Source organism: Acomys russatus, chromosome 15 (assembly GCF_903995435.1).
Source record: "Acomys russatus chromosome 15, mAcoRus1.1, whole genome shotgun sequence".
Lineage (NCBI taxonomy): Eukaryota > Metazoa > Chordata > Mammalia > Rodentia > Muridae > Acomys > Acomys russatus.
The window spans coordinates 66,194,069-66,213,967 of NC_067151.1; the positions used below are offsets into that span (position 1 = coordinate 66,194,069).

The 19,899-nt window shown below is 47.3% G+C and overlaps 2 protein-coding genes across 2 annotated transcripts in view; both read left to right on the forward strand.

Moving 5' to 3' along the window:
- Positions 1 to 19,899, forward strand: part of LOC127199556 (cathepsin K) — a 51,922-nt gene that overhangs the window by 12,168 nt on the left and 19,855 nt on the right. The gene's annotated exons all lie outside the window — the stretch shown is intronic.
- On the forward strand, positions 9,071 to 19,830 carry LOC127199095 (aryl hydrocarbon receptor nuclear translocator-like). Its single transcript, XM_051156947.1, has 8 exons — positions 9,071 to 9,075; positions 9,343 to 9,408; positions 10,353 to 10,438; positions 13,370 to 13,449; positions 14,765 to 14,899; positions 16,820 to 16,894; positions 17,802 to 17,977; positions 19,728 to 19,830. The coding sequence occupies exons 1-8, from the start codon at positions 9,071 to 9,073 to the stop codon at positions 19,828 to 19,830; spliced, it is 726 nt and encodes a 241-aa protein (XP_051012904.1).

Genomic DNA, 19,899 nt, shown 5'->3' on the forward strand with positions numbered 1-19,899 from the left:
ACATTCATGAAGCCAGGGCTCATTGGGTGTAAGATTCTAGAGATTGGAATAAATCTGTGTCACCCTGAAGCAAGAGGAGCCTGTCAGGCAGCCAGTGGCGCTCTGTGGTTGCTCTGTTCCGTCCGGTACAGTGTGAGGAAACAGAACGCGGGAAGGCTTCCCACCACTCAGCAGCTGCACTCGGACCAGTGGCTGTAGCTCCCGGGAGAGCATCACCCTTTGTGCTGCAGCCCCTGGGCTCAGCCTCCACTGCTGCTCGAGGACAGAGCTAAGCTTGAGCATAGTAAGCTATGAGTGGTAAGGTGCACACAGCAAAGTGACGGCAGGAAGAGGCTTCTTGCTTAATATTCTGTGTGTGATAAAAATATGATGGTGGGATGTCTGAGTTTACTTAGCCTCATTAGACTTGACTGAGAATTGCTAGGGAAGACAAGTTACATTTCAATTAAAACTCCATGGTTGGGCAGCATGGTGGTGATGCCTCCAACCCCAGCACTGGGGAATCCAAGGCCAGCCTAGACTGTAGAAAGTTCCAAGCCATCCTGAGCTACGTAGCAAGACCCTGTTTCAAACACAGAAAGACATATGATCATTCACACCTAGGATGCATAGAGCCCTGAGTTAGATCCCCAGCTCTGTGCACAGCTGGGTGTGGCAGCTCATAGTGTGTGATTTCAGCACTGAGATAGGCGTGTACGACGGTTAGGAGTTGAAGTCATCTTCCTAAAGACCAGCCTGTTACACATGAGACCTTATCTCAGACACACATGCATACATGTAAACTGTGTGATGGCTGTGCCAAGTGTAGAAAATACAGGCAGTACAGAGAGTGAGAGGAAGGACATTTAATGCGAGCCACCATTGTCATCTAAGAACTCGGAATATGGCTTGAGAGAGAGAAACTAGTTCTCCAGATAGCGTGGTTTGCTTGCTAGTCCACAGAGGACATTTCATAGCACATCACATAGTCTGCGTGCTCAGCAGGTGCTGATGAGGTGCAGGGTGCTCCTGCTGTGGCAGGCCACATGCTTAGCCCTGTGAGAAACAAGAATGGGTTAAGAAAAGGTGACTGGTGGAACATAATATAAACTGATAACTAAGAGCGCAAACCTAGAGCAGTAACAGCCACAGGCTTGTAGGCGAATAGGAAGAGAGCACAGAGGCCCCGGGCGTGGTGGGGCTGTGCTCTATCCCATCAGTCAAGACACAGGCAGGCTCTGTGAGTTGCAGTGTAATTAGATGAGACGTGGGAATCAGGAAGTTAGTGTGGGAGGAGTGTGGTGTGTGGAGGGAGGTACAGGTGGACCTGGGTTTATTTTGTGGTGTGGAAGCATGCGTGTGGTTTCCGAGAAGAGGATGAACAGAGACCAGGAGACCAGGAGATGTCCACATGCAACACACGACAAAGGGAGAATCTGGGCAGAGATGGATGGAGTTTCAGACGATGCCAAGCAGAAATGGACTTAGTGAAGTGCACGGCAGCACTATCAGACTGTGTAGAGAGATTGAATTAAAAAAAATGAGGACCCCAGCTGCAGACGGCTCGGGGTAAAGAGCACTGGCTGCTTTCCCAGAGGTCCTGAGCTCAGATCCCAGCAAGCACACGGTGGCTCACAGCCATCTGTCCTCTAATGCCCTCTGCTGGCCTGCAGGTGTACATACAGATAGAGCGCTGTATACATAATAAATAAAATCTTAAAGATGAGGATCCAGAAGAAGGGAATTGAACCAGAAATAGGAGGAGGTAAGTAAAGCACTTAAAAGAGCAGGAGCAAAGCAGCTGCATGGTGTACAGTGAGGGCCGGGGCGGGGCGAGCAGCACCTGCAACAGAGGCTCGCCGCCTTTACCGCCATTAATCTCCCCTCAAAACGATGCTGATCTAATCAGGGTTATGGTTACTCACTGCCTAAAAATTAAAACCTAAACCATTTAATGTAATAATAAACAGCATTTCTGAACAAGAGGAGGAAGATTTTTATGGAATTAGGATATTTTTGTTTGTAAACTTGAATGGAGAGGGGGAACGTGAGAGGATCCTAAAAGAGAACACGAGGGTGGGATCAGCAAGCCAGTCACAGAAGCTGGGATTAGTTTCCTTACAGAGGGCTTGCCTAGCACGCACAAAGCTTAACAAACCACAGCGTCCGATGAAAGCAGGTGCCCTGCACACATCTGCTCTCTGTGCCCAGAAAAGCAGGTGCCCTGCACACATCTGCTCTCTCTGCCCAGAAAAGCAGGTGCCCTGCACACATCTGCTCTCTGTGCCCAGAAAAGCAGGTGCCCTGCACACATCTGCTCTCTGTGCCCAGAAAAGCAGGTGCCCTGCACACATCTGCTCTCTGTGCCTATAAAAGCAGGGTGCCCTGCACACATCTGCTCTCTGTGCCTATAAAAGCAGGGTGCCCTGCACACATCTGCTCTCTGTGCCTATAAAAGCAGGGTGCCCTGCACACATCTGCTCTCTGTGCCTATAAAAGCAGGTGCCCTGCACACATCTGCTCTCTGTGCCTATAAAAGAAGGGTGCCCTGCACACATCTGCTCTCTGTGCCTATAAAAGCAGGGTGCCCTGCACACATCTGCTCTCTGTGCCTATAAAAGCAGGTGCCCTGCACACATCTGCTCTCTGTGCCTATAAAAGCAGGGTGCCCTGCACACATCTGCTCTCTGTGCCTATAAAAGCAGGGTGACCTGCACACATCTGCTCTCTGCATAAGGTTGGAAGCAGGGTGCCCTGTACACATCTGCTCTCAGTACATGGGGTTGGAAGCAGGATGGTCAGAAGTTGAAGATCACCCTCCCACTGCATAGCAAGGTTGAGTTCATACTGCTCTGCATGAGACCCTGGCTTAAAAAAAATAGCAAGTTATTAGCTATATGTTAGTTGTAATTCCAGTACTTGAGGAGCTGAAGACTCCGCCTCTGCCTACCATCCACTGTGAGCCTTTTTAATCTTTGAGTACTAAAGAAGTGACCAGCAGCTCAGAAACTGAAGAAATACTGTAACCGGCTTGGCTAGTGGATGGTTAGGGCGGGAACCCATGGCGCGGGTGAGGGGCGAGCCTGTCATTCCTAGTGGAGCAGCATCTACCCCACGGGAGCGGGCTGCATGCTTCCCAGAGTTCACTGTTAACTCTGATTTATTTTCTTGACCAGGAGCTGAAACATTTGATCCTGGAGGCAGCAGACGGCTTTCTGTTTATTGTCTCGTGTGAGACTGGCCGGGTGGTCTATGTCTCTGACTCAGTGACTCCTGTACTGAACCAGCCGCAGTCTGAATGGTTTGGGAGCACGCTGTACGACCAGGTGCACCCAGACGATGTGGATAAACTCCGAGAGCAGCTCTCCACTTCAGAAATGCCCTGACAGGTGAGAGCAGGGGGGACAGCAAATACAGGGGGGAAATCTTATTTTGCTAAAGCGTTACAGATATTTAAGCCCTTATATTGATTTGCTGAACTTACACTTTTTTCCTTAATGACTGTGGTTCGTTCTTTCTTTCTTTCTTCTTTTCTTTTTTCTTTCTTTCTTTCTTTCTTTCTTTCTTTCTTTTTTTTCTTCTTTCTTTCTGTTGTTGTTGTTTTGAGACAGCCTTGGCTGTCCTAGACTCGTTTTGTAGACCAGGCTGGCCTCGAACTCACAGCGATCCTCCTGCCTCTGCCTCCCGAGTGCTGGGACTAAAGGCGTGCGCCGCCACCACGCTGTCTGGTTATTTCTTTTTTATCTGTGTGCAGAGTATCTATTCTGTGACTCATTCTTTTTTTTTTTTTCCTCAGGACAAGTCTCTCTGTGTACCCTTGGCTGTCCTGGACTCACTTTGTAGACCAGGCTGGCCTCGAACTCACAGCGATCTGCCTGCCTCTGCCTCTGCCTCCTGAGTGCTGGGATTAAAGGCCTGTGCTGCCAGCACGCCCAGCTCCTATGACCCATTCTTTGAAAATATTTTATCAGTGGTTGTGTTCTTAATAAAAATTAATATGTATCTTAATAATACTTAATTAAAGTGTACAACAGTTCCCTTCCCCTGTCCCCACATAGTAAAAGAATTCTCTATGCTTGTATTTATTTACTACCTGGCATTTTTCACACCCACTCGTGTGTGCTAGGTCCAATGATAATCAGTCTTAATTTTATAGTGGAGTGGTTATGGTTAGGGTGTGAGGAGCTTGGTTGTCATGACGTCACTACTGTGTCATTCCTCCCTCCACCATTTAAATGCGATCCAGTCCTTTCACCAACATTTGGCTAGAGGAGCAAGTGACATCTGCTCTAAGCAACTGTGTAGGATGTCGCAAGGTGGAAACAAATAACTAGTTAGAATACAAGACATTCCAGTGTCTTTGCAATGGAAATGTTCATATTAATGTTGTTTTTTAGTTTTCCCTTCTGTGATTTTGTACATTTCATTTCTCTAGTTCTCTAGTTTAAAAAAGTTCAATTTTTAAAAAAAAATAAAGATGAGAAACAGTTTTGTTCTTAGAAACATGTTTCTTAGCATGTCAAATCACTTGTTTTTAAACCAGACATCACCACCACCCCACCCATGAAGGTAATTAGCGACTGGCGTAATGGCTGGTGGGTAAAGGAACTTGTCCTCTAAACCCAGCAACCTAACCTCAGGCTGCAGACCTGCAGACAAGGAGAAGGAGAGACAACTGGCCTCACACATGGACACACACGCACACCAGTAACCCCAGTACTCCCTGTACAGGAACGGACACACGCACACCAGTAACCCCAGTACTCCCTGTACAGGAACGGACACACGCACACCAGTAACCCCAGTACTCCCTGTACAGGAACGGACACACGCACACCAGTAACCCCAGTACTCCCTGTACAGGAACGGACACACGCACACCAGTAACCCCAGTACTCCCTGTACAGGAACGGACACATGCACACCAGTAACCCCAGTACTCCCTGTACAGGAACGGACACACGCACACCAGTAACCCCAGTACTCCCTGTACAGGAACGGACACACGCACACCAGTAACCCCAGTACTCCCACTCCTGCTTTACTTGGAGACGCCCCAGTGCCATTTCGGAGCAAACAGTGGGGGTTTGTATGAGGGTGGAAGTGTTTAGCGTCTCTGTCCTAAGGGAGGAGGCGGGGCTGTATGGCCGCTTACCTCCGCCTCATGTGTCTCTTCCTTTCCACCCGCAAGAACTAACTTCACATTGCTTCCACATCGTTCTCCAGGGCGGATCCTCGATCTGAAGACTGGAACAGTGAAAAAGGAGGGTCAGCAGTCTTCCATGAGGATGTGCATGGGCTCAAGGAGATCCTTCATTTGCCGAATGAGGTGTGAAGCCTGGGGCTGGGTTGGGAGGACTACTGAGCAGCTGGCACCTCCCTCGTTCCTGTCAGGGATAGGTTCCTGTCAGGGATAGGTTCCTGTCAGGGATAGGTTCCTGTCAGTCAGGGATAGGTTCCTGTCAGGGATAGGTTCCTGTCAGGGATAGGTTCCTGTCAGGGATAGGTTCCTGTCAGGGATAGGTTCCTGTCTGTCAGGGATAGGTTCCTGTCTGTCAGGGATAGGTTCCTGTCTGTCAGGGATAGGTTCCTGTCAGGTTGGATCACATGTACTTGTCATGGTTATAGCAGAGTATTTAGTAAGAGAAATAACACTTAATGAATGACTTGTGGTCTGGTAGACCCTTTTATCTGTCTTTCTGTTTTATTTTCACAACTGTCCATAGGGTAAGCTTCATGGTTACTATTTTATTGATCGTAAAAATGGATGTAGGGGGCTGCGTTGATGCCTCTGAAGTTAGCACTTTCTGCTTTTCCAGAGGACCCAGGTTTGAATCCCAACCCACATGGCAGCTCACAACCATCTGTAACTGCTGTTCCAGGGGATCTGTTGTTCTCTTGTGACCTCTCTGAACACCAGGCATACACATGGTGCACAGCGCCCAGGCAGAGCACCCATACACATAACAATAAAAAGGCTTTAATTGGATTCAGGGTACAGGAGAAATGTCTTACAGTTGAGAACACTTGTTCTTCCAAAGGACCCAGGTTTTATTCGTAGTACCCACATGGAGTCTCACAGCCACCTGTGACCCAGTTCTAAGGGATCTGATGTCCTCGTCTGACCTCCTCAGCCAGCAGGCCACATACATGGTTCGTAGACTTGCATGCAGGCAAAACACTCATATACATAAAATAAATATGTCCTTTTAAAAAAGAAGTGAATTGAGGATTGAGCTCAGTATAACATCTGAGTTCAGTCCCCAGAACACATGGAAAACACTAGATAATCTGCAGAAGCCTGGCCAAACCGGCGCGCCCGGTCCTGTGGAGAGACCCCGTCTCGGGGCTGGAGAGATGGCTCAGCGGTTAGGAACAGTAGCTGCTCTTCCAGACGGCTGACTCAGTGCCCAGCTTCTGCACGGCAGCTCACAGCCATCTGTGACTCCAGCTCCAGAGATCTGATGCCTTTTCTGGTCTCTGTGGCCACTGGGCATGTGTGTGTTGCACTTAACATACAGGTAGAACATTGATTTAAAAAAAAAATTAAGTAGCTCCTCAAGAACTGCATGTGAGACTGATCTCCACATACATGTGTATGCACAACAGGAACACTTCACACACACACCGCACGCACGCACGCACACACACACACACACCACACACACACACACACACACACACCACACAGGCACGCACGCACACACACACACACACACCACACACGCACGCACACACACACACCCACCACACACACACACACACACACACCACACACACACACACACACACACCACCACACACACACACACCCACACACACACACACCACCACACACACACACACACACACACACACACACACACACACACCGCACGCACGCACACACACACACCCACGCACGCACACACACACACACACACCACACACGCACACACACACACACACACCACATACACACACCACACACACACACACCACACACGCACACACACCACACCCACCACACACACACACCACACACACACACACACACACACACACACACACCACCACACACACACCACACCACACACACACACCACAACCCACGCACGCACACACACACACGCACGCACGCACACACACACACACACACCACACACGCACACACACACACACACACCACATACACACACCACACACACCACACACACACGCCACCACCACACACAACACACACCACCACACACACACACAACCACACACACACACCCACACACACACCACACACACACACCACACACACACACACACCACACACACACACACACCACACACACCACACACACACACACACACACACACACACACACGAAAAACAGTAAGTTCTGGGGCTGGAGAGATGGCTCAGGCTTAAGAGATTACATGCTCTTGCAGAGGACTGCAGTTAGTTTCTCCACACCCACCTGTGCCTCCCGCTCAAGAGGGAGTCAACGCCTCCAGCACTATATCATACTGAGCGGCTGCTTAGGAGAAATGGATTAAAAAGATTTTCTGGCAAAGGTAGAAATTTTTAAATGATATACTTTACTAGTTTAGAGTAGCCCTTGGGATCAGATGAGTATTGCTTGTTTGATTCCGTTTTTTGAGGCACGGTTTCTCTGTGTAGCCTTGGCTGTCCTGGTTCCTACTCTGTAGACCAGGCTGCCCTCAAATTCACATAGATCCACCGGCCTCTGCCATCCTAGTGCTGGGATTAAAGGCACGCCCCACTATGCCCAGCTTACAGTTTGTTTGTTTGTTTGTTTGTTTTTTAAATTTTCTTTAATTTATTTATAGTCACATAATAGATGGCTGTGGGCCACCATGTGGTTGCTGGAAATTGAACCCAGGACCTCTGGAAGACAAGGTGGTGTTCTTAACCACTGAGCCACCTCTCCAGCCCCTTATAGTTTGTTTTTAATAGGGTCACACTGTGTTGTCCAGGCTCCTTTCAAAATTCTGGGCTCAAGTTATCCTCCCATTTGAGTTTCCCAAGTAGTGTGGGTCCACAGAGGGTGCTACTGCTATACTTGACTGAATGTTGGTGTTTACTCAGGGACAGAGTCTCACTGTGTAACCCTGGAGTTGCCTAAACAGACCAGACTGACCTTGAACTCACATCCCGAGTGAACTGTTTTAGTCCATAGTATTCCATGGCTTTGAGTTCTAGTTTTGATATTACACGGCTTGTGTTGCTTTGATTGCGTCATCTAATATTGGCGGTGATGCTGACAGGTGTGAAACATTGCTGTCAGGGTTAGCTGGGTTGGCACTGGGGGCACTTAGAGAAGAGCCCGGCATACATACAGCTGCACCTAAAACTCACTCATGCATTCGCCCTTGTTTTTGTTTTGTTTTGAGAGAGTCTCATGTAGCCCAGGCTGGCCTCAAACTTACTCTGTACTTGAAGGTGGCCTTGGACTCCTGATGTGCCCCCCTTCACTCCCAAGTGCTGTGATTACAGGCTTGTACCGCCATGCTTGGCTTACCTTTTTTTTTTTTAAAAAAAAAAAGAGATAAAACCCTGAGCAGAGTAGTCCAGGCCTTTGATGCCGGCTCTTGGAAAGCTGAGGCAGAAGAATTGCTGCAAGGCCATCATGGCCTATAGAGCAAGCCCCAAGCCAGCCAGGGCTACATAGTGAGACCTTGGAGGCTGAGGTAAGAAGATGATGAGTTCCAGGCTAATATAAACTACGTAGTAAAACCTCACCTTAGCTCCTCTTGAGGCTGAAGAAAAAAGATCTCAGGTTCAAGGCCAGCCTGGGCAAATTAGTGAGATCTGGTCCAAAATTAGAAGAAAGAAGAGGACTTCCTGCAGTGACAGGATGCCTGCCTGGCATACACAGAAGCATCTTAATATTCCTAAGAAGGAATGTTTAAGTAGTCTACTAAAGTACTGTTGGCGTGGTGGTGCTTCCTGTGGTGTCGTCATGTGGGAGCTGAAGGAGGGCAGATGAGCAGCCGGGCTCACTCTGTGCCGCATGTGACGCTGTCTCTGCACCTGGAATTTGTTGGGAACCACAGAGATAGGCAGCGTAGTGGCTAAGGGAACTTGGCAGAAAGCCTGATGACGTGAGTTTGACTGCTGGAACCCACGTGGGGACAGACCATCTCTCCTAAGTTGTCGTCTCTCCTCCACATGTTCACTGCAGACTGCTGGTGACCGCAGGGTCAGAAGTTCAGGGGGCCTGAAGGTGCCACCTCAAAATAATCAAATTAATAAAAAGTTTCTCAGTCTCAACCTGACTTTCCTTGTTAGCAGTGTGTACCTGGGTCTCCTGCTCCTGCTGTTGCATTTCTCATAGCCCAGCAACTTGTGTTCTCTGTTTGTTGGAACAGGTGTGGCAGTAGCTCCGTGGACCCCGTCTCCATGAATAGACTGAGCTTTTTGAGGAACAGATGCAGGTAAAGTCTTAAGCAATGGAGATCAAGAGACGGAGGTTTTTACTTTCTCTACCAGTTCTCACTCTCTTCTCTTACCTCACCGCCACTTACATTCTGGCAATATGTTTCTGAACTTCATTCATTTATTGGTTTTTTCCAGACAGGGTTTCTCTGTGTGTAGCCCTGGCTGTCCTGGAACTCTCTCTCTCTGTAGACCAGGCTGGCCTCGAACTCACAGAGATCCACCTGCCTCTGCCTCCTGAGTGCTGGGGTTAAAGGCGTGCGCCACCACGCTTGATTGTTTTGAACTTTAAAAGCTTTTCCTGCTCAATTGTTTAAGGAAGTTGCTACTACTTTACCTGTTTTTCTTGTGTGTTTTTGTTTTCTTGTGTGCTTTACTTCAACAAGGGCTAAAAGCTTGGCTTGAGTAGGAAAGGACAGGCACTGATAGTTTTCTGAGTATCCAGAAGCTAAAGTTAAAGGTACTTAGGCTTTGTTTCCCTTTAATTTTTACTCTGTGGGGGCGTCTGGGATGGCTCCCCTGATAAGCTCTCTCAGGCCTGGCAGCAGCTGAGTCCTGGAGCTCACATGGTAGGAGAGAGCTGACTCCTAGACTTGTCCTCTGACCTCCACCTACCACACAGACACATGGGCAGAAAGAAACAAGCACATACAAAAAAGTTTTTTTTTTTTTTTTTTTTTAATGAAAACAAAACAAAATATTTTGGAGCCAGCAAGGTGCCTTAGCAGACAAAGGCACTTGCTGCCAGCTGATCTCAGTTCCCACAACCCACAGGAAGATGGGAGGATAGAAGTGACTCCAAGACTTGTTCTATCTGACCTCCAACCTCCACAAGTTTGAATGGCACATGCACCTACACACGTACCAGTAATGGGCAGATAGGTGCTTTTAAAGGACAGGTTTGCTTTGTAAAACTTCACCCTGATTCCTGTAACTCTTCTAGGAACGGACTCGGCTCTGTGAAGGAAGGAGAGCCTCACTTTGTGGTCGTGCACTGCACAGGCTACATCAAGGCCTGGCCCCCAGCAGGTAGGGGATCATGTAGTGATTTCTCTCCTCATGCACTTGGTTACGTAAAGAAAGTCATTTTATTAACAGTTAGAGTACTATGGACCCCACCGGAAAGACGCTTAGGAATAACAAGGGAAAACTAGAGAGAAAAGACACCCCTCGCCGTGACTGACCAGAGTCCACTTGAGGAAATGGGTCACTCAAACATGGCCATGATCAGTATTGCCTTTGTCACAAAGTCCTGTAGCCTTGCTTGCTTTTGAAACAGGGTTTCTCTTTAGCGCTGGCTGTTGTGGAACTGGCTTTGTCGACCCAGCTAGCCTGAATTCCACCTGCCTCTGCCTCTGAGTGCTGGGATTAAGGTGTGCGCAACCACTTTCTTTGGTTTTTAGTGTGTCTGTCATGAGGGCTGGAAAGAGGGCTTGGCAGTTAAAAACCCTTCTCTTGCAGCACCACCTGGGCTCAGCTCTCAGCACCACACGTTGGCTTGCAACACCTGTAACGCCAGGTCCCTGGCTCTGACGCCCTCTGCTGGCCTCTGCAGGTTCCTGTGCACATGTGGTACCTATAAACTCACCCAGGCAAATACACACACAAATAAATGATCTTTTAAAGTGTGTTACTCCTATATATATTATGTATCTCACTCCTATATATTTATAGTATGTAATATCATATATAAAATCGATACTTAATCATTTCTAGCCTGGAACTCCTGATTTTAAGCAGGTTTCTCAGCTCAAACTCCTCCTGGAATTACCAAGCATGAGTTACCATAGGTGGCTTAGAATTTGGTTATTAGGGCTAAGATTACAGTTCAGTAATAGAGTACTTGCCTGGTATATATAAGGACCAAAAAACAACAAAGCAATAAACAAGTAATTGTATATAGTTTTACAATATTCTTAATAATAGTGTACACTGAATACTGTGTCTTTAAGCAGTCGTGGCAAAGAAACACTGGAATTTTATTTTATTTTATTTGAGACAGGGTCTCTCTCTGTATAGCGCTGGCTGCCCTGGAGTTTCTTATAAAGACCAGGCTGACCTCAGACCCACAGAAATCTACCAGGCAAAGTCCTAGGATCAAAGGTGTGCGCCACTATCCTGAGCTTGAAACCCTGGAATTTAGTGCAGTTGGTTTGGGCACTGAAGTGGGAGAGAGGCCTTGAGGGTTGACGTTGAAGGGCCCTGACTGCGCGGCTGTGGGTGGAGGCGTCCTCTGCACGGGCTAGATGTGAGCAGACCGGCTTATCTGAAGTTGAGAATAAATAAGGAAGGGAGGTAGCAAAGGCGGCCACTCTTCCTTCCTCAGCCTCGTGTGTGCTGGGCTTACAGCTGGCTTCTCCAGGCCTAGTGAGGCCAGCGTGGGTAACCGACTGTCGCCTTTCCAGAGCTCACCTTCTGGGAGATGTTCTGCTTCCCTCCTGGAGAGGGCTGCGGGAAGTGGGGACTCACAGAAGGCAGGAAGGCACAGAGAGACAAGTGCTAGCTACCATTTATATGTGCGGGCCTTTTGTCTGCACATATGCCTGTGCACTTGTTTCCTAGCACCCACATAGATCAAAGAGGGTGTCAGATGCCCAGGAAACTGGAGTCACAGACAGGTGTGAGCTGCCGTGTGGGTGCTGGGGACTGAGCCTGGGTCCTCTGGAAGAGCAGCCAGTGCTTGCTCTTAACCACTGAGCCATCTCTCAGTCTCCTTCAATATATTTTAAGAGGAAATCACAGCCAGGTGGTGGTGGTGGTGGCGGCGGCGGCGCCGCCTTTAATCCTGGCACTCAGGAGGCAGAGGCAGGTGGGTCTCTGTGAGTTTGAGGCCAGCCTGGCCTACAAAATGAGTTCAGGACAGCCAGGGCTACACAGAGAAACCGGTTTCGAAAAAAAAGAGAAATCTACATTGAATTAGAAAAACTTAACATTTGCTTTCCTGCATTATATTAATGGTTTAACCTATGGTAAGTTACTTGACCTTTACATCAGTTTTCTTGTCTACAATTTGAGGTAATAGATCATGTTAGCATTACTGTGAGCGTTAGATTTAGTGTAAGAAAAGCACAGTGTCTGGCACATGCCATGTAGCCAATAAATGGGTATTATGTCATTGAGAAAAGTTAATTTTAAATATCATGCATAATGACACATGAGCTTTTAGTTAACTTTCTATATAAATTATACATTTAATGTATGCATAGCTACCAATTAAAACGCCCTTTCCTGGATGAAAATGAGAGATAAAGAAGTCAGGAAGGATGCACTCTTTTCCCTTTTGCTCTGAATATGAGTATCTTTTGGTGTTTGGGATAATTTAATTTTTAGGGCCTGGAGAGATGGCTCAGTGGTTGAGAGCACTGTCTGTTCTTACAGAGGTCCTGAGTTCAATTCCCAGCAACCATGTTGATGGCTCGTAGCCGTCTATACTGGGATCTGATGCCCTCTTCTGGTATGCGGGCATACATGCAGATAGAACACTCATGTACATTAAATCAATCAGTCAGTCTTTTTTTTTTTAAGCCATTTGTAGGTAGGAATGCTTGCTTCTCTATGTATGTTGTAATTACATAGCATATGTAAAGTTCATGTTTTTAGACTACTTTGATTGGGACTTGTATTTTCCAATGTGTTAAAATTAAAATGGTTGAAGGCAGGTGTGTTGGTATATGCCTGCAACCCCAGCATTGGGGAGGGCAGTGAAAAGTCAGGGTTGCACTCAGCTACAAATGTTCTATTATATTCTGTTTTTAAAATATCACACACACACACACACACACACACACACACACACACACCTTATACAAACTCTGTGTAATTGGCGGCCTTTTCTAATATATTGTTTTATATTAGCGTCTTCACACTGACATGTGCTGCTGAGTCCTTAGTCTCTTCCTTTGAAGGATTTGAGATTGAGATCTCCCAAACTCTGAGTTACTCTCCTCTTCCTTCATGAAGGTGTCTCCCTCCCAGATGATGACCCGGAGGCTGGCCAGGGGAGCAAATTCTGCCTAGTGGCTATTGGCGGCTGCAGGCAAGTATGAGTCTTCACATCTGTGTGACCCTTTTAGAGTAGGAAAAAGTCTTTTCAGGACTTACTGTGTTAATTTCCTTTTTTTGCTCTGTAAATACATAGAAAACTTCCATAAAACTCAAGATCTGAAAAAAAATGTTATTTATTGTAAACATTGCTACTCTCAGACTTAGCAAAAATCAAGAGCATGAGGGAGGGTGGTGGTAATCTTGTTGTTGATATTACGATGACACTTGCCTGTCCCTAGGCCTCCAGCTCTTTGGTTGAGGGGTCCTCCCAATCCTGCATGCTGGGGCACAGGCAGGCATCTCCAAGCCAGGCTCCCCCTGACTTTGTCATTTTAGCTTTACACTACTTACTTTGCCATTTTCAATTCATTTCTTTTGTTTCTATGCAAAAAAGAACAGTGGTCAGGACATGCTCCACAGCTGTGTGGAGAGCGGGGCTGACTCTGACATGAACTCTGGTGCCCCATATTGACCACCTCCCCTTGGTGGGAGGCCTGGTGGCACTCAGAGAAAGGATAAGCAGGCTACCAGGATGAGACTTGATAGGCTGTGACCATATAGTGGGGGAGGAGGTCCCCCTCGGCCATAGACCTAGGGGAGGGGAATAGGGTGAAAGCGGGAGGGAGGGAGGATACAGGTGATGGAATAACAATTGAGTTGTAATCTGAATAAATTAATTAAATAAAAAAAATCTTAATTTTTTTTTTTTAACGAGTGTTTCCTTGCATGTGTGTCTGTGCACCATTTGCATGCCTGGTCCCCTGATGGGGCTAGAAGTCGTCAGATCCCCTGGAATTGGAACCTGCTGCGTGGGTGCTGGGACTTGAACTCAGGCTCTCTGGAGAGCCTAACACTGAGCCATCCCTCCAGCCCCTTGAGTTTGATTCTTTTCATGAACAGAGGTTTCTCATAAACGTGACCCATTCTGAACAATGAACACAGAGTAGCCAAGTGAAAAGTAGGTGGCTTAGGGCTGCAGGCATCATTTCTTCCTTCACTGACTTGGTGAAGAGACTTGTGCAGGAGAAGAGCAGACTTTACGCCAGGAGGTGGTGGCGCCTTTAATATCAGCACTTGGGAGGCAGAGGCGGGTGAATCTCTGTGAGTTCGAGGCCAGCCTGGGCTACAAAGCAAGTCTAGGACAGCCAGGGCTACACAGAGAAACGCTGTTTCGAAAGAAAACCACGCACACACAAAAAAAGGTTCCTAAATTTGGCCGTCTCATGTCTATGCAGATACTCACAGAGAGATTGAAAATGTCTCTGGAAGTAATGGTTGCATTTTGGCTCACTTTTCTCTCTTCACTCTTAGGTGACCAGCTCTCCCAACTGTACAGACATGAGTAACATTTGTCAACCAACAGAGTTCATCTCCCGACACAACATAGAGGGGATATTCACCTTTGTCGATCATCGCTGCGTGGCAACTGTCGGCTACCAGCCACAGGTGAGAAGTGGAGTCACTCCGTTATTGATACCTAGGCTCTGTGTTCTGTCTGCTGCCACTGTTGGGGTGGCCAAAATACAGCAGCCCAGCTCAGAAAAAGAGGTGCTCCTGTATTGCTGGTACCAAAATACGGCAGCCCAGCTCAGATATAGTTTGTGAAGCCACATGGAAATAGTAGGTATAAATATATCCTTACTTTTTATTACTGACATTAATATAGGTAATTCAAAACTGCGTATTTTGATTATTCTAGTGTAACTACCTGCATTTAGGTAATTTATATAATTGCTAATGGAATAATAGCCTGTAATAAGTGTAAGTATAGCATTGGTTATTTTACTGTGCTCATGCAGTGGTAGATCAGGTAACTCCCTGACTTAGAGGACGTCTGTGACCTCTGTGACCTATGTGACCTATGTGAGACTGGCTCTACGTATGTGAAATGGACAGGGAAGACGTCATAAAAATGAACTGAGGTGGAAGATTTGCCTACGGCCCTGGTCCAACACTTCCTGTAAAGCTGTTATCAGTCAGTGTGGGGTGTGGAGCTAACGCACTGGCCTGTGCTGCTGAGTAGGCCAGAAGGGAGGGTTTTGACATTCATGGTCATTAGATTTTCAGCAAAGGTGCTAAGACAATGCAAGGGGAAAGCTCTAACAAACAGTGGTGTAGATACCCGATTCCATATGCACCACCACCACCCCTAAAAACCATCATACCAGAGACAAAATCAACCCAGAGCCCTAGGTGTGTAAGTGCTGAAGTTGGAAATAAGCTTTTAGAAGACAGTTACTGTGTGTGCACATAGGTGAGAAGGCCAGGGCACAACCTTGGGGGGCCGGGGGTTCACCGGGTACTAGTCAGCTTTTTGTTTTGAGGTAAGATCTTTCATTGGCCTGGAACTTGCCAACTAGGCTTAGGCTCGGTGGCCACTGCGCTCCCATAATCCACCTGTCTCTGATTACTCCAAGATTATGAGAATATACCACACTTGACTATTTTTATTTTTGAAACGGTGTCTCATGTTGCTTTGGCTTGACTGGAACTCACTATGTAGACCAGAGATCTCGAACTCAGAGATCTGCCTGCCTCTGCCTCCCAAGTGCTAACTGAAGGGGTGCATTTCCAGGCGTGTGTGTGTGTCTGAAGTATGTAAGTATCATGTGCAGCATGTATTTCTCTGATACCATAGAGAGCAGAAGAATGCATTGGCTCCCTGGGCCTGGATGCTAGGCGGTTATAACCCTGTCTTGATAACCACTGCTCTGTAGCCAGCAGGAAGTGTGTTGGATCAAGGAGTGTAAATTTTCCACTTGGTTTTTCATTTTCAGCTGCCTGATATGTGGCCTTTGCAGGAGGTCAAGGACTGGGCATCTCTCCTGCTCCGCCTGGGTCCCCACCCCTGCAGTGTAAACGTGTATTCTAAAGACCAGGCTCAGGTCCTCAGGCTTGCAAGGCATGGACTTTGTCTACAGGCTCAGCTTTTTCCATCCCCACCCCCAGTCTCCTCTGAGGATAGCCTCAGACTGTGCCAGCCTGAGCTGCTGATATTCCAGAGCATGCCACCGTGCCTGGCAACATTCCCTCTAAAGTGGTATCACTAAAGAGAGCTGGTGAGGTGACAGAAAACGCTCTGTAGTTTTAACTGCCACATCCTACAAATACAAGTGCACACGTGACCCTTAGGATGCAAGTACAGCTGAGAGTCGGTGCTGAACCCCACCATGTGGGTCCAGAGGTGGAGCTGTGAGCACCAGGCTGAGTGTCAGTACTCACTGCCGTGCTCTTGTCCTGTTTCTAGTGACCTTTTTCCTCCATCCACCTTCTTATGGTAGGATAAAGAGAAGAGGAAACATTTATATCTCTGGCTGATAGGAAGGTCATGTGACCATAAAGTGTACTTTTCTCTCTCCCTTCTAGGAGCTCTTAGGAAAGAATATTGTAGAATTTTGTCATCCTGAAGACCAGCAACTTCTAAGGGACAGCTTTCAACAGGTGACGTTCTTCCTGGTTTGGGTGTGAGCACATGCTTTGATCTATTGCTAGATACTTACTGATCAGTGTGCAGTTGAGCACTGTGATGGACACGGTGCTTCTCCTTGGACTCAGCGGCTGCTCTTAAGGAGTAGGAAATGATGATTTTCTGAAACTAGACAAAGCCCAAGGCATTTCTGCTTTGGCTTTATCCAAGAAATTGTCTTCAAAGCATTTAAAGTCTTACCTGCTTCACTGACCTTGTTCCAGCTTGTAGCAGGAATGTTTTCTCACAATTTTTGTGTAGAAAATTGAAAGCTGCCTCACTTGTAACTAGTTGTGGCTTTCAGGCCTGAGCCCCTGAGGATCCTTGGTGACTGTAATGGGCCTGGCTGTAGAGAACAGTCTGCTCTCGTTTACCCTTAAGTGCGTCTTGGTTGCTAATAGGCTCTACTGTTAGAGGTGGAGGAGTGAAAGATGATCTGCTGTTCCATAAGAACAAGAACTCAACTGTTAACCAAACCAAGGCTTCCTGGAGGGGTTTGTGGGAACCAAAATTCTCGACGTTTGCGCTAAAGAGCTAAGACTGATGAGTAGTGTGTAAGTGTATTTAGTGTCAGCAAACTGAAATTCCTGGTACAGACTTAAAAAGCCGGTTCATCAAGTACATCTGCAGCAGCCTGGAGGGAGACATGCAAACATGGCTTCTGTGCCCCCTAACTGCATAGCCGTGCAGCCTGCAGCTCTGGGGGACACTCTTGCCACCAGACACTTGCTCCCCTTAATATCCTCTTTCTCTTATTTGAACATTTGAAGAGACTGGTGCCTCAAGAGCAGTAACACAAGAGACCTATGGTTGCAAAAATGGGAAGATTATTACTTAACTTTCTTTTCTTTTAAGTCCACTGATAGATGAAAACCCTTTCAGGTGGTGAAACTAAAAGGCCAAGTGCTGTCTGTCATGTTCCGGTTCCGCTCTAAGGCCCGAGAATGGCTCTGGATGAGAACCAGCTCCTTCACCTTCCAAAACCCGTACTCAGATGAAATTGAGTACATCATCTGCACCAACACCAGTGTGAGGTACATGCGCTCCAGGGCCCTCGGGTTGGGTCCTGTTCCCTGTAGCCACCTGGGGCGGGGCGGGGCGGGGCGGGGCGGCACGTCTTAGCCTTATGCTCTCTCCTCCTCTCCAGCCTGGACTTAGTAAACACCATCAGCTTGAGGTCCCATGTCTGTAGGACTTGATAGAGCCGAGCTAGAGAGCAAGGCAGGCTTTGTTTGCCTTGACATCTGTTTATTAATTCATGTGTGTCACACGGGCGTGTAACAGGACAGGCATGGAGTTGAACTTGTCAGCCTGGTGGCGAGCACCTTTTCCCAGCAGGACATCTCACGGGTGTGCGTCAGTGAGTGCTAATAAGCACAGGAGCACGTGCTGTGGGCCGTGCTTTCATTACTGCCCAACCTGTGCCTGCTGCAGCGTGCTCAGGGAACTTATTTGCTTTCTAAGAGGTTGAAAGTAAAATTAAAACAGCAGTTCAAAGATGAGTTCTTGAAATGCAAAAGTTCTCATGTCAGTTTTCTGAATTTTCTTTATTTAGTTATATTTTACTTTTTCTTAGTCAATTTACTTATTGTGTGGCTGATGGTCAAACCCAGGGGTTTGTGCAGAATGTAGGGAACATGCTGTCCACTGAACTGTTTCTCCTACTTCAGGATTTTGGGGGGGCCAGGTTTTATGTTGTTTGGAGTTGGTTTTTTTGTTTGTTTGTTTGTTTGTTTGTTTGTTGTTTTTAAGGCCAGGGTAGGGGGTGAGGCAGGGTTTTTTTCTGTGTAGCCCTGCTGTCCTGGACTCGCTTTGTAGACCAGGCTGGCCTCGAACTCACAGCGATCCGCTGCCTCTGCCTCCCAAGGCTGGGATTGCAGGCGTGCGCCACTGGGCCCGACTTTCTCTGTGTTTTTTTTGAGGTAGAGTCTCATTATAAGTCCTGGCTGATACAGAAATCTTATTTGCAGACCAAGCTGGCATTGAACTCACAGATATCTCCCTACCTCCCCGAGTACTAGAGTTACAGGTGTGTTTTATTTGGCTCCAGAATTTTGTTTTGTCCAGCAATGTTTTGCTCTAGTCCAGGAGGATTTTCATCTAAAACAAAAGTGGCAAATTTCTCTATGAAGGACATATGAAATAAATACTTCAGCCTTGTGTGGACCATGTGCTCTTTACCACAGTCACGCAACTTTGCTGTTGTATGTACTGTCACAACAGGCACAGAACGAACATGGCTGTTCTCATATAATCTTTATATATAAAACAGGCAGTGGACCAGAATTGTCCCGTGGTCACGCGTACTCTCACTAGTGTCTGCTCTGTTCTCTGAGCTTGCTCTTTGGTGGTGGTGGTCTTGTCTGGTTTTTTGTGTGTGTGTGTTTGTTTGATTTTTGAGACAGGGTCTCCCTATGTAGTCCGGGACGGCCTGAGACTCACTAGGCCGGGCTTGAACTCAACAGCAGTCATTTTTTTCTGCCTCACAAATTTTAGGATTATAGCTGTGTACCACCATGCCAAGCTTTCAGCTTTATTTTTTTTTTCTTTAGTTTTTTAAAAGATTTTATATGTGTGCTTTCCTCACATGTATGTGTGTGCACTACGTATGTGTCTGATGTCCCCAGAGTCAGAAGAAGGAGATCAGATCCCTTGGAACTAGAGTTGGTGACAGTTATGAGAAGCCTGTAGGTAACGGGGACTAAGCCTGCCCTTCACAAGAACAGGAAGTGCTTGTACCCACTGAGGCACGTCCCCAGCCCCTAGCGCTCAGCCTTTTAGTCCGCTCTCTTGAGGTGTGTTGCACAGGCTGTATATCCCACCTGTTACACAGATGGTCGTTAGTGTACATACAGTTGTGCAGTTGGTAGTGTGCCTGCCCAGCATGCCTGTGGCCCTGGTGCATCCCTAGCACCTCAGAAACTGAGTGTGGCGGTGCACATTTGTAACCAGCCTGTCCTATGTGTGAGGCCTTATTTCA

What these genes read in the sequence shown, in the direction of transcription:
- LOC127199095 (XM_051156947.1), top strand. An exon ending in CAAGGCCTGGCCCCCAGCAG is followed by an intron (nt 10,439 to 13,369) that starts GTAGGGGATCAT and finishes TCCTTCATGAAG; the next exon opens with GTGTCTCCCTCCCAGATGAT. An exon ending in CTATTGGCGGCTGCAGGCAA is followed by an intron (nt 13,450 to 14,764) that starts GTATGAGTCTTC and finishes CTTCACTCTTAG; the next exon opens with GTGACCAGCTCTCCCAACTG.